Below are 14,846 nucleotides of genomic sequence, written 5' to 3' on the forward strand. Positions count from 1 at the left end.
CAGAGCCTAAAATGTACCCCTCTCCAACACATACTTAGTCACATGGCCCGGCAAGTGGAGTCCCCTGCGCAAGCTTACGCTGTGGATGTGTTGGGGTTGTAGTTAAATTAACATTATACCCGTACAGTGGGATACTGTGTGCTTAAAAAGGATGAGGCAGCTATGTGTGTACAGACACAGAGCAGTCTCATATGTAAGTGACAAAAAGACAAAACTGCATAGCATACTGCCATTTCTATTTTAAAAACAAAACACATGCCTGTACATACATATAAAATACCTCTGGAAGGCAGGCGATAAATAGATCATAGTGGTGTCTGTGTGGAGAAAATAAACTCAACTGATGGAGAGTTTTAAGAGGGAGATTTGTTACAATTTGAATTTTTTAGTTTTATGTCACAAGTTACATTACCCATTAAAAATATGCAAAGAGGAAAACGGCAAAAGATATGAATAGACAGTTCATGAAAGAGTAGATACAAATAATGCTTAACCATGAAAAATACCTGACACTACTATTAAAATTTTTTTGAAAATCCTCACCTGATGATATGTTTATTGATTTTAGAGAGGAAGGGAGAGAGAAACATTGATGTGAGAAACACTGATCAGTTGCCTCTTGCACACACTCTGACCAGGGACCACACCCACAACCCACGCACATGCCCTGACCTGGAATCCAACCTTCTGGTGTATGGGACAACATTCCAACCAACTGACCCACTTGGCCAGGGCATAATGACACCACTATTAGATGATTTTTCACTTGAGAAATAGCAAAAAGTCTGATAACACTGTTGACTAGAGTGTTGGGAAACAGGCTCACATACATTGCTGCAGGTCATTTAATTTGAGGACTTTTATGGAGAGCAATTTGGCAGTACCATCATAATTAACATGTGTAATGTACTGATTTTAATATATGTCTGATCCATTAAACAGTACTTATAAGACCTTGTTATATAGATATAATAGCACATGCAGATTTAATTTGTGTTTAAGGATATTTATTGCAGCATTGTTTATAAGAGCAAAAGATCTGTACCATTTAAATGTTCAGCTGCAAAGACACTTAAGATTACTTGAGGTACATTTAGTGTATAAAGCCTTTAGGGGGCAGTTTTATACAAAATTTTGTGGTATACCTCCAAGATAGCTTATTAAGTGACAACACAAGGTGCAGCACCTTGCTAATAATATATCATTTGCAGCCAGAAGCAACTTATTTCATAGATCAGCGATTTTCAACCTTTTCTCCCTCATGGCACATATAAACTGATCACTGAAATTTTGCAGCACACCAAAAAATATATACTTTTTCCACCTCTGACCAAAAAAAAATAATTTTGATTCATTCTCACTGGTTGGCTAGTGTCATTTTTAAATTTTTATTTGACAATCTAAGGGAAAAGAAGTCAGTGCACCTGGCTGAATAATCAGGTATTGCACGTTTTAAAAATTCTTGCAGCACACTTACTGAAGATCACTGACAGAAATCATCTCTGGAAGAATGTATAAGAAACTGGGTTGTGTTCAAGATAGAGTCTGGATTGATGGCAGACAGGCATAGAATACTTCTTTATATACACTTTCATGCCTTTGAATTATTACATAATTCAAAACTATTGCATCTATTATCTGTTTAAACATAACCTCCAATGGCTTTTCATTACACTTAAAATACAGTCCTAATATTTTTTTAAACTCCAACCCTCCAAATCCTATACAATGTGGCTTCTACCTACCTCTCCAAATGTATCATTCTAGCCCCTGCTTAACTTATTTCAGCCTTGTTCTTGCTGATATTCCTAAAGCCAGTCAAACTCTTCCCCATTTCAGGGCTTTTGCACCTATAGTCCTTCTGCCTGAATCCTCTGATCTCAGGTTTTTGCATGGCTTGCTCTTTGGAATATTCAGAAGGTCTCTGCTCAGATAGTTACTCCAAAATTACCTTTCCTCCACACCCTCACTCTCCATTCCCTTATTCTACTTTATTTCTTCCTGGGCACTTACCGCTACCACTACCTAAAATTATACATTACATATGTGTTTTACTTGTTTATATTCTGTGCCTACCTCTAGAATGTAAGGCTCATGAGAGCAGGTCTTTGTCTTGTGTTCTGCTGTATCCCCAGGGCTTAGAACAGTGCCTGGTTTATAGTAAACATTCAGAAAATATTAACTAAATGAAAAAAACATGTTTTTAATACATTCTCCCACTCTGTTGCTTATCCTTCAACTTTGTATTATAAAGACCTCTATTCACAAAAATAATTTAACGTGGTCAAATATGTCTCATCTTTTTCTGCTTTGTTTTTAACTCTTGTGTTTTATTTAATAATAGTTCCTTCTTGTTCTGGTCATTTGAAAGTTCTCCAATGATTTAAAGTTAGTATTTTTCATGTTGAGGGCATTACTAATGTGGAATATATTTTTGCATATGGTCTGAGGTTAGATCTAATTTTTCTGAGTAGTCAGTTTTCTTAATCAGCAAAGATTATTTTCATTGTTTTGATTTTACTTAATATAGGCAGAGTAATTTTAAAAGTCAGTAAATGGAACTAATACTGATTAGAAGAATTAGGAATTAATGTGTATTTTTCATAGTCACTTTTTGTTACTGGATTCACACTTTCAGAGGAATTATTTCTCTTGATATATGCCACCTTTCAATTATTGTCAATGATAAGATACTAAAAAAAAAGATCTCTCTTTGTTTTCTGAATTTGTTTTTTTTGCTAGGGAAGTACACAGACAAATGCCATGAAACTTCTTCCTTCCCAGCCCTCCAGGCTTTTAAAGAACAAAGCATTACTGTGCAAGCCTGTCACACAGACCAAAGCCATCTCTTGCAAACCGCATACCCAACACAAGGAATGTCAGACAGGTATGTGCTTTGTGCTTAAGGGAAGAGTTTCTTTTCTGTGTTTTTTTTAAGGAAAGGTAAAGAAAGTTGTTAACAATTCCTTAAGTGTGAAGACATTCATTAATTCTTAGATCACATACTTTGAACGTCTAATTTATTCCTATTATAATAATTTTCATTTATACATAACTTAATTGAATCCATGTTCACACAAAGCATTACATGTAGAGTGGACAGACATCACCTACATGTGTGTGCTGCTGTTTTTCAAATATATAGATAAACTATTATAATGACCGAGACACAAATTTTTAAAAAAGCATTAGTGATTTACCCTTAGTTCTTTCTTTCTAGTTTTTTTTTTTTTTTTTGGACACTGTGTTGTCAGTTACTAAAGGTGGACTGTATATCTGAGGAATTGGTGATTGGGAAAGTTATTTGAATTCATACTTGAAAAGGCTGTAAACTGTTGACCAATCCATGTTACAGCTTTTAATCCCACTACCTTTATATTTTCAGTTCCTTTCGTAGCTCTGCCCAAAGCACTTTTTGATTTTTGTTTTTAATGATAGTTTTACTTCACTTAATATACTGTATTTGAAAATTTAGTCTTTCAAAAAGAAATCATGAGGTTTTATGAAGGGTGACATTCTTTCATTTCTTCAAAGCATTTTTTTAAATTTAAAGAGTTTATTTTTAGAGAAAGGGGAAGGGAGGGAGAAAGAGGGAGAGAAACAATGATTGATCGGTTGCCTCCTACATGCCCACAACCCAGGCATGTGCCCTGACCAGGAATCAAACCAGTAATTGGCTGACATTCAATCCACTGGGCCATACCAGACCAGGCCAAATTTTTGGTATGTGTTGCAAAATTGCTCTCCTGAAAAGTTACATCAATTTATCCTCTAACTATCAGTGTTTTGAGAGCATCTATTTCTCTGCACCCTCACTAACACTGGGCATTAAAACTAATATGTAATCATTTTTGCTCCAGCTTTAATTCGAAAAAATTTCAAAATTCAGAAATATTGAAAATACAGCACAGTGAACACCAATACACCCTTCATTTAGATTCACCAAATGTTAACTTTTTGCAACACTTGTTTTCTTTTTTCCTAAACTTAAAAAGTGAATCAGTTTATTCTTTTAATCCTCACCTGAGGATGTGTTTATTGATTTTAGAGAGAGAGGAAGGGAAAGAAAAAGAGAGAAACATTGATTGGGACCCGTATGCACCCCCTAACCCCTGGGGATCAAACCCACAACCTAGGTATGTGTCCTGGTGGGGAATCAAACCTGTAACCTTTTGGTGTTTGGGACGACACTCCAAGCAACTGAGCCACCCTGCCAGGGCAATCAGCCCTAATTCCAGCAATCTGTTGAGTGTATTGCGTTGCTAGATCATGTACCACATCCTAGTTTTACTTCAGTCAATGACCAGGCTTAGGCCAAAGGAGAAATTGTTTTCATTGGCATCATGAAAGTATTATGTTTGTGTTTAAACTTTTGTGTATTACTTTGATAAATAGTGAAAAAGCATATATTTTAAATGTGTGGGGAAAAACATAAATAACATAGTTTATCCTAGAAAATAATGGAGATTAAAATTATTTCATTCAGATGTACCTGTGCCTAATGGGAAAAGTGATGTGGAACTTGATTCTCCACCTGCAAAGAAAAGAAAAATAGGTTTTTTACAGACTTGCGAAGCAGAATACATAAAGGTTGGTTTCCTTATCTGTCCAGGGTCAAAAGCAAGTCCACCAAGGTCACAATGTGTTATTTGTGGAGAAATCTTATCTGCTGAAAGCATGAAGCCCGCAAATCTTTCTCATCATTTAAAGACAAAACATTCGGAATTAGAAAACAAACCAGTAGATTTTTTTGAACAAAAATCTCTTGAAATGGGTTGTCAAAATAGTTCTTTTAAAAAGTGTTTACTAGTTGAAAAGTCACTTGTGAAAGCTTCTTACTTAATTGCTTTCCAAATTGCTGCCAGCAAGAAGCCATTCTCCACTGCTGAAGAGTTAATTAAACCATATTTAGTAGAAATGTGTTCAGAAGTTGTGAGTTCAAGTGCTGGAGATAGAATGAAAACCATTCCTCTTTCTAATAACACGATCGGACACAGGATTGATGAACTGTCTGCAGACATTGAAGATCAGCTGATTCAGAAAGTCAGAGAGTCAAAGTGGTTTGCCCTTCAGATAGATGAGTTTTCAGAAATCTCAAATATTACCCTCCTTCTGTGCTATGTTCGTTTCATTGATAATGATTGTAGTGATATAAAAGAAGAATTATTATGTTGTATTGAAATGCCTTCTCAAATAACTGGTGTTGAAATATTTGAACTAATAAATAAATATATTGATAGTAAATCTCTGAGTTGGAAACACTGTGTTGGCCTCTGTACAGATGGGGCTGTAAGCATGACTGGCAGATATTCTGGTTTAAGGGCAAAAATTCAAGAAGTTGCTATGAATACTGTGGTATTTACACATTGTTTTATTCACCGTGAACATTTAGCAGCAGAAAAGTTGTCTCCATGCTTACATGAAATTCTTCTGCAGTCAGCACAGATTTTAAGTTTTATAAAGACCAATGCGTTGAATTCACGTATGTTAACAATTTTGTGTGAGGAAATGGAGTCTGAGCATGTAAATTTACCACTTCCTGCTGAAGTACGATGGATATCAAGAGGGAGAATTTTAACAAGATTATTTGAATTACGACATGAAATTGAAATTTTTTTAAATCAAAAGCATTCAGATTTGGCCAATTACTTTCTTGATGAGGAATGGGTTGCCAGGCTGGCCTATTTATCAGATATTTTTTCACTTATAAATGAACTAAATTTAAGTCTCCGAGGAACTATGACCACACTCTTCAATTTGTATAGTAAAATGGATGTATTTAAGGAAAAGTTAAAAATGTGGTTGAAGCGCACACAAGAGAATGATTATGATATGTTCCCTTCATTTTCCGAATTCTCAAACTCATCAAGCTTAAATATGAGAAGCATTGCAAGCATTGTTTTTGAGCACCTGGAAGGACTTTCTCAAATGTTCAATGACTGTTATCCACCAGAAGAAGACTTTCGTTCAGGAAATTTGTGGATAATTAATCCTTTTATGAATCATCAGAATAGTAATCTCAAGGATTTCGAAGAAGAAAAACTAGCAAAGTTATCTTCAGATTTAGGATTACAGTCAGTATTTAAATCAATGTCTGTAACTCAGTTTTGGATAAAAGCAAAGACAAGTTACCCAGAACTCCATGAAAGAGCAATGACATTTTTATTGCCTTTTTCAACTGTTTATTTATGTGATGCTACATTTTCAGCTTTGACTGAGTCAAAACAAAGAAATCTGTTGGTTTCTGGCCCTGCTCTAAGACTTGCAGTCACATCTTTAATTCCAAGGATAGAAAAATTAGTAAAGGAGAAAGAATAGTAAATGTATATTGCTTATCAGATTCTATAATTGTGTTAAATTTTGTATGAGATAAGTATCCTAAAATATAATTTCTTAATGTGGATATGTGTTTTCAGTGATTAAATACTTTAATAATACTTTTTCTCTTTTTGTTGAGGAGTTTAATCATTGCGCATTTATACATAATTGTGTACAATTTTAAGAGTCCACCATAGAGAATTTAACTGTTTCATTGAGTGATTGAATAATTTGGATTAGTGACCAAGATATAGTTAATGAAAGGCCTAATTTATAATGTAATAAATAGCACACCTGGATGTTGAAACTACTTGGCCTTTAGAAGCACGTGGGACATGTTAGTCTGCAGCCAGCCTGCCTCCTACTAACACAGGTTGAGGGTAGGTAGAAAAAAAAAGATTTAAGCAGCTTGGCTAACAGGAAATGCAAACAGCCTGAGAGTTTGAGACTCCTGTAGGGGGCATCTCTGGCTCACTAGACCAGCATTTTGCAACCTTTTTTAGAAAGGGCCAGATAGCAAATATTTTAGGTTTTGCAGGCCATGGGTGGCAACAACAGTACTCAGTTCTGTGGTTTCTAGTGAATATTTTAGGCTTTGCAGGCCATAGGTGGTAACTACAGTACCCAGTTCTGCAGTTGCAGCACAAAAACAACTGTAGACAATACACAGACAAATGAGTGTGGCCATGTTTCAATAAAACTGTTTATTTGTGAACATTGAAATATGAATTAATATAATTTTCCTGTGTCCTGAAAGCTGCCTTTAAAATTTTTATCATTAAAAAATGTAAACAAATAAACATTGTTAGCTATGGGAGGGAGAAGGAGTAAAAAAAAACCCAGATAGTTGACCCAGTCTGACCCAGTTTGTCCATCCAGGTGTAGACATTTTCAGGTAAGATCAGGAGTGGCCAGTAGGGTTTTCTCTGTGAAAGCCTCTCTTTCCACAGCCATAAGTGTTAATGGGGAACAGCACCAGATGTTAGACCTTGGTCCTTCAGTTTGTCTAAGAAGAGAATTCAGAGCCAGGGAACTCAAAGGCATGCCAAGGTTTATTTTAAGTCACAGGGGTAGAAGAAGTGAGCCAGCTAGGCAGTGTGGACTCAGGAAGCAAGATATAGAGGCAAAAGAAGGGCCCTTGGAGCTTAGGACAAAGAAAGGCAAAGAAAATGTGCCTGGGGAAGAGGTGGGGTCATTCTAGAGAGAGAGAGAGAGAGGAGGGAGGGAAGGGAGAAGAGAGCACACTTGCTGGGTTCTTTGTCTTAAGGGCTTTTATCTGCAGGTGTCGGGGAGGATCTTAACAATGTATTCATGAGCTTTCCAAGTGTGTCTCCACAAGGCAGGGGATCATTAGTCGCTGTCAACCATGGTGTTGCCCTACCTGGCCTTGCTGCTTTTCTGGGCCTGGTGCTGAACCACAACTGAGGCCTAGATGTTATCTGTAGTTTGATCAAAACTGCCTCTGTGGCCCACAGACCTGCAACTGTTGCTAACCTTATCCGATGTGGGTCAGAACCTCATTGTCTTGAGGGCTTACTTAAGGGCCTAGTAGTACAAGGGAGTCTCATGAGGCTCTTTCCCTGTTCCTCCTCTAAAGGAGTCTACTGCATGATTGGCTATATGCCAGGGGAGGAAAAGTTAGGGGGGGATCCAAACTTCAGGACAAGCCATATAAAAGGTCATGGCAGGGTTGGGGTGGGGGGTGCTAAATCACATGACCTTCGATATGCAAGGGGAGGAACTGTTACCCTTGGGGCAAAGTTCCACCCTACAATTCTTGTGTTCCCACTTTCACCTGTTGCTAGGCACCCGTAGCCCCAGCCCCGGACTATTGTCCATGGTGACTGGTACCTGGCCTATCCACTCTGCTCATGCCTAACTGCCTACTACTCAATCACAAGTATCTGAATTTTCAAACACCTTTTATATTTTAATTTCAGATGTGAAATTAGAGGGAAAATAGGCTTCAGGCAAAGTAAAAGGCAATTTATGACTACTGATTTATTACTAATACTTTCATAAATTAATCTAATTTGCAAATAACTTGCTGAGCTCATACGTGTGCCAGACATTGTGCTAGGCCTATTACAGACTGAGGAGGACTGATGCAGCATTTACCTGATTTACAGAAGCAGATAACCGAGTCCCACTGAGGTTAGTGACAGCTCAGATCTCAAAGCTAGGGCGGTACAGGCAGGGACGAAGCCCTGGTCCTTTAATCCTAAGGGAGAGTTTCTGCAAGCCACGTCCACATACCCATGTTTGACTCCGCCCTGTCTATTGACTGGGAGATTTTCCCTGAATTTACTGGGACCTATTTAAGTGCCAAGTGGGTCCCAGTGTTCCCATCCGCGGCAGATGCCCCTCCTGTCTGTCCTCCCTGCCCCCTCCTCTCCCAAATGGGTGCTGGGACAAAAGAGGGTGGTAACATCCGCGATGGACAAGGAGAGGCAGGCCCTAGCTAGCGTCCTCCGGGCGCCTGGAGGCGGGAGGAAGTGAATCGGGGGTAGGGGCGGGTTTTCGCCGAGCCTGACCCGGGTGAGTGAGCCCGTCCTCCTGGAGAGCCTACAGGGCCATGGCGCTTCTGCTCGCTACTCTGCGCGTCCTGCTCGCCGCTCTGCGTGTCCTGCTGGGCGGCTTCTTCGCGCTCACGGGGGCGGCCAAGCTCTCGGAGCAGATCTCAGCTCCCGCGTCGCAGCAGATGGTGAGCGGCGTGGCGTGGGTAGCGGGCGGATGGTCCCTAGCGGTTACCCGCCGTTACCCGGGCACCCGGCGCCCCGCCCCCGTCTGCCTGCACTTGTGCCCGGGTGACCCTCCTGCCTTGGGGTGAGATGGAGCTAGAGGTGGGGGAAGAGCACCGGACCTTGACGTCGACGTTGACGCCTGCCTGTCTTGTTTCTCTGAGTTCTGTGGATCTTCCATAGACAGAAGGGGCTGGGTGGGCGTCCTTCCAACTGAGCACTGGTGGCCTGGGCAAAGCCAGAGCCGTGGGAGGAATGCTCCGAGACCCTGGGGGAGAAACATGGGATGGGAAAAGGGACACAGTTCCTTCCCTGCCCCTTTCCCCTCCTTCCTTTGCTTCCTCTTGAGGCAGTGCTTTATTAATCCCCGCTTGCCAGGGCAGGTTACACAGCTGGGCAGGAAGTAGCACCCAAATTAGAGACTCCTCATTTATAATCCTGAGAGCCCTTTTCTGGAGGATGGAGCGTGAGGGGGAGGCCTAGAAGTTGCCCTTAAGAAATCTGTCTAGTTCTGGACTCTCGGGAAATGTTTAATGGGCATGTTCTTATGCCAGCTAAACAAGCTTCTCAAACAAGGCAGACTTGGAGACCCCTGCCAGCTCCCTCTCTGCCTGGATTCTCCCTTATGTCCTGGCATAAGGCGATGGGTTTGGGCAAGTTCATCCCCAGAGGCAGAAAGCTTAGAGCTTCCTGACATGGCTCAGTAGGGGAGATAGCGCTGAGGTGGGGGAGCAGGCAGAGGTAGCCCCAACCAGAGGGAAGGGTCGAAGTTGTGTCCCAGGATGGAGCTTGACTCAGCATGATGAATCGCTCTGAGTGAGCCCCCTTAACTCCCCTTGTGTCTACTACAGTAGAATCCGGGCATCAGTGTATGTTGTAGAAAGTGAAATCTGTTTAATGAGCAGCAACACGCCCTTTCATCCTTCTCCCAACCCCAAATATTCCCTGCACAGTACCTGAAGAGAAACCAGGCCAGGCAGAAAGGAAAGCTGTGGATTCCCAAGGCCTAGGCTCTAGATGCGAAGGCCCAAGCCTTGCTTCCTCTTCCTGGAATGTAGGACTCATTAGAGTCCAATGAAAAAAACAGCCCATCTCTTCATCACCATCCAGCCCTTCACCTTGGAGTGTGAAGCCTGTTAACTGATTCCAAAGCTCAGCCCCATAGGGAGGCTCTCTCCTTTCCAGGCTGACCTCGGCCAAGAGTACTAGCTCTTTGTTGGGGAAGTTGATGTCAGCACCAAACGCCCCTGTGGAGCACCTGGGCAGTGAGTAGATCCTTGGTGAGTGGCTGACAGGTGTTCCCTGCCACCCCTAGAAAGCCCTGTTCGTGCAGTTTGCTGAGGTGTTCCCGTTGAAGGTGTTCGGCTATCAGCCAGATCCCATGAGCTACCAAGTGGCTGTGGGCTGGCTGGAACTGCTGGCCGGGTTGCTGCTGGCTCTGGGCCCACCGAAGCTGCAAGAGATCAGTAACTTTCTTTTGATCGTGCTCATGATGGGTAAGGGGGTCCATCTGGGCAGGGGGAAGGGGAACTTCTCGGGGAGGATGATGGGAAGACCTGGCTGTTCTTCTGTTCCCATTTGCTGGTTCCTTCCTCCCTGTTCCTCTGGAATCAGGAGCATGCCCTGCTGTGCTGCCGTTTCCATGGTTTTCAGACCAGGACGGGTGCTTCCTCATATACTGTAACACCATTTCATGGCAAATATACCTTCTACCTCATCAATTCTGTTGGCTGCATGGTATTCCATTATAAGGATGTATTGTAACCTAAAAGCTCCTACCACTCTCCCCGCATCCCACCCCTGAGATGAGAGGACAGAATAGCAGCTGCTGCTTGACTTGCATGTCTGGCAGTTTTGAACAAGGAAGCTGAGCCCCCTGAAGAGAAAAGCAGAGAATTTCCCTGAGGTGGGAAGTCCTGGAGGGCCCCCTTCGTAGTGGCTCTGCCCCCAGGTATTGCTGATGTACAAAGACAGCTGCTGCTTCAAGGGCCAGACATGTTTGGGCTCTTCTGTACCCCTGGCCTCATGTCACCATTGCTGCCTCTACTACCACCCCTCCCCTGCCTTGCTTTCCATCTCTGGAGCTTCCCTAGTTTTCAGATCTTTCTTTCACTTCCACCATCAACCCCTGGTCCTCCTTCCCTCCAGTAGATTTAAGAAAGTTGTTGGAGCAGGGAGAATTTGTTCCAGAATGCCTGTCTCGCCACCTCCCTGCCCTATTTGGTTGTATTGTGCCTGGTTTCTTCTTGCCCTCTGAGAAGGGTTACATTAGTTCAAGAAGCTTCTGATCTCTGGGAGGCCAGGGAGATAAGGACAGCCAGTTTGGGGGCGTGTAGGGGGTGCTTAATGGGAGGACTTGAGCTGGAGTGGGTCAGCCTAGGCTGGAGAGCCCTGAGCTCTTGCCATCCATCCCCTGGGTGCCCCCAGGGAACCTCTAAGACCTGACTTTCCATTGTAGGGGCTATCTTCACTTTGATGTTTCTGAAAGAATCACTGATCACCTGCATCCCGACTGTCGTCTGCCTGGTGCTCCTGCTGGTGCTGGATATCTGCCAGGTTATAGTCAAAACTCAGAAGGTGGTGGTCACACCCACTAGGAAGAAGACTCCACGTACAGTCACGAGAGTAGAGTGACTGTAGAGTGAGAGTACAGTGTCGTTTGTTTCTCTGTGCCATGTCACTTTCACAGCAAGAACACAGAAGGATGCAGAATCTACCATCTTGTAACCGATATAATACATCCAAGGTCAAATTATGGCCAGGGTTGGAACAGACATCTTGTCTACCTGGCCCTGCTTTCTCTCTTGAACATCTACCGGTCTTCTTTGGTGTTTACTAGCATTCTCCTTTTCAATTACTTTGTATAACTGTACCTTTTATTTTTTTCTATGCCTTTACATGGATTTTTGAAAATAAAATTATTTTATTTACATATTTAAAATAAAATTTTATTATCTGCATTTTAAATCTAAAATATATGTAGCGGCATTCCATGTGTGTTTTACTATGTTGATGGTGATGGCTGTATAGTACTCCGTTGCAGGGAGGCACTGTAATGTATTGACTGAAGCCCCCACTGAGGAACATTTGGATTGTTCCATTTTTATTTTACTGTTGCAAACCTCACAGTAAATCGCCTTTGTGCACTTATTTTCCTTTCCTAGAAGTGACAGCACTGATTCGAAAGCCATGCATGTTTTTAAGGTTTTATTACTTATGCATTGAGTGTGGCAGAGTATAAGTGCTTGCTTCTGCCTGTGCCCCTCTGAACTGAGCCACAGGAAGCATTCCTTCCTGTTTCTTTTTATCTGGGGTCTTTTAGATTTGCAAAGCTAACAAAGATGGGTATTGAGTCATCATTTTACAGGACCTGGAACTGCCAGCCTCTGGTGGTAAGGTGGGACACGCTGGGTGGTGCTCCTTGGACCCCTACATGGAGGCAGGAGGCAGACAACTCCGAGGGGTGCTGCCTGTGAAAGCAGTGCCGGAAGCCGGGGATGAGCCCGGAGGTCCCGGGGAGTCGGGAGGATGTGTGCGTGGCAATTCTCAATGGAATGTGACCATCACATTACCAGCTGTCACCTCACACACACACAAATATCTACATCTGTTAGTACATGTGTATGTAGTAGTGCACACATACTACATATAAAGAGTGTCAAAACAATAAGGAAGCTTTCACTCACATAAGAGGTCCAGAGATAACATAGCTTTAGGCTCAGTGATGGGTAATTTGGCCACCTTGTGATGACATCATGGACTGATTTTTTTTCAACTTCGCTGCTTTCAATCTACTGGCTACTGCCCTCAGGGTCGCCTAACACCCACAATGCACAGAGAGAGGAAAGTTCTCCTAGAAGACCCCTAGATTTCCCCTCACACCCCACTGGTCAGGGTTATGTCCCATTTCCATTCCTGGACCAATCACTAGCAAGGAGAATGGAATTCCCATGATGGATTTGAACTAGCTAAGATTTACCCACTCTGGTCAGGGAGGGAGGGGAGTAGAAAATGGTTTCTGCCATTTACTAGCTTATGTGCAGAATATGTTTAATAATAGTAAATACTTCTTAGGGTTGCTGTGAGGATTTAGTGGGTTAAAGTGCTTACAGTGGTGCCTGGCACATAGTAAGTGTTCAGTAAATGCTATTATTAAATACTGGTCTGTTCTACAGATGAGAGAATGGATTCAGGAAGCTTAAATGCCTTTGTGTCAGACCTGAGACTAGAATTAAGGCCCCATTGACTCCAGAACGCACACTTTCCACTCCATCAGCTGCCAAAGTCAGAAGTGGGCAGGCATGGCCCCCCCTGCTCTCTTCACATTGACAGCACCTGGGATGATCTGCCCAATGTGATTCAGCCTGCCTTGCTTTCCAGAATTGCTCCTCTGCATGAAAATGTTGAAGCCCATGAAAGCAGAGCCTGGAACCCCTAGCATCCCAGCCTCTTACTACCGCTTTTAGGATCCCACTGCCAGGCTGTCTCCAGCCAGGACTTTGAGTAAAACCTCTCACAGCTGGCATTAGATTGAGGGCTTTTGTTTACTAAGGCTTGGCCTGTAAGCTGGTTATTTGCTACAGGACTCTTCACCCCCTAAGCTTGGCTGGAGGGCCCACCCAGCAGCTGTGGGAAGGACGGTGCTAGGGGAGTGGGCTGGCCAGCTGGTATGGAGGAGCAGTTGGGATTGACAGCAGCAGGAGTACCTTGAGCTCCAGCAGTGGCTCCTCAGCCCAAGGAGAAGCCAGGCCCCAGGAAATGTGCCCCCCCCCCAAACTACAGCCAAAACCTGCATCAGGTGAGCACAATGACATTCAGCTGCCAGGGCTTCCTTATACTTTTCTATCTCCCTCCCCCTGCCCTCTTGCCCTGCAATGACACTCCCACCCCTTGGGGCCCTGGCTGCACCCCACAAACCCAGCTCACAGCTGCCACGGGTGGGCCCCAGCCCCTTCAGCTGTGGGGCCCAACGTTCATGTCATGTCCTGGGATTAATCTGTTGATGAGAGGGTGTGGAATGCATGGGTGGGAGTGGGTTCTGTTTAGTCTCAGCTCCTTAAAGCCAGGTCCCAGGGCTCCAGAGAGAGCTGCAGCAGCCGGAACAGCAAGAGGTAAGAGAGGACTGATCAGGTGGGATGGCAAGCGGAGGAAGTGAAAGAAAGATCTGAAAACGAGGGAAGCTCCAGAGATGGAAAGCAAGATGGGCAGCTGGGGACTAGAGCCATGGTGGACAGGTCTAGAGGGAGGGCGAGAAAGGAATACACTCCCTCAGGGTTCCACGAAGGATTGGAACCTGAGAGGTTCAAAGGCAGAAGTATTACAAATTTTGGTGTTGGAGGAACTGAGTTTGGGGGCACCCTAGGAGTTTGTCTATGTGTCCAAACTAGGAACAGGACACTGGCTTGTGCACTTACTTACCTGCCTTGGGGAGAGAAGAGGAATATGCCCAGATGCTCTGTGTTGTTTTGTTTGCTCGGGGTGTCTGTGTCTCTGACGCTGTGTGTGCGCCTGTGTGGGTGTACACAGTTATCTGTGCGCTGCCTAGAGGGGAAGGGAGCTAATGGTTATGAAGTACCTCCCCACTGTCAGCCACAGTGCACAGAGTTTTACTTATGTTTCCTCATAATCCTCCCAGCAACACTGAGGTAGGTGTTTTAATCGCCATTTTACAGCAGAGAAGACAGGTTCAGTGAAGCCGAGTAATTTGCCCATGGTCACATGGCAAGGAAATGTGTGTATCTAGAATATGCTTGATTCTAGGGCCTGTGTTCTTTTTTATTTGTTCAT

General features: G+C 43.2%; 2 protein-coding genes across 12 annotated transcripts in view; both read left to right on the forward strand.

The window, feature by feature from the left end:
• ZMYM6 (zinc finger MYM-type containing 6) overlaps positions 1–6,437 on the forward strand; it is a 40,346-nt gene extending 33,909 nt beyond the window's left edge. For 7 of the 11 annotated variants that reach the window (XM_037149349.2, XM_037149345.2, XM_037149351.2 and 4 more), the window contains 2 exons: positions 2,743–2,887; positions 4,487–6,437. In XM_037149349.2, coding sequence (XP_037005244.2) covers positions 2,743–2,887; positions 4,487–6,318 — 1,977 coding nt within the window. In that variant the 3' untranslated portion in view covers positions 6,319–6,437. Of the gene's footprint in view, positions 1–2,705; positions 2,888–4,486 lie in introns of those variants that run through there. The other 4 variants (XM_037149352.2, XM_037149354.2, XR_005083092.2 and 1 more) reach the window with 4 other exon arrangements.
• Positions 6,438–8,854: 2,417 nt separating this feature from the next.
• Positions 8,855–12,012, forward strand: TMEM35B (transmembrane protein 35B). The gene is made up of 3 exons (XM_037149205.2): positions 8,855–9,022; positions 10,375–10,555; positions 11,518–12,012. Exons 1-3 carry the CDS (start codon positions 8,894–8,896, stop codon positions 11,691–11,693), a joined length of 486 nt encoding a protein of 161 aa, XP_037005100.1. The 5' UTR covers positions 8,855–8,893; the 3' UTR covers positions 11,694–12,012.
• Positions 12,013–14,846: the final 2,834 nt, after the last annotated feature.

Source organism: Artibeus jamaicensis, unplaced genomic scaffold (assembly GCF_021234435.1).
Source record: "Artibeus jamaicensis isolate MK-2021 breed Jamaican fruit bat unplaced genomic scaffold, CSHL_Jam_final scaffold_847, whole genome shotgun sequence".
NCBI classification, from domain to species: domain Eukaryota; kingdom Metazoa; phylum Chordata; class Mammalia; order Chiroptera; family Phyllostomidae; genus Artibeus; species Artibeus jamaicensis.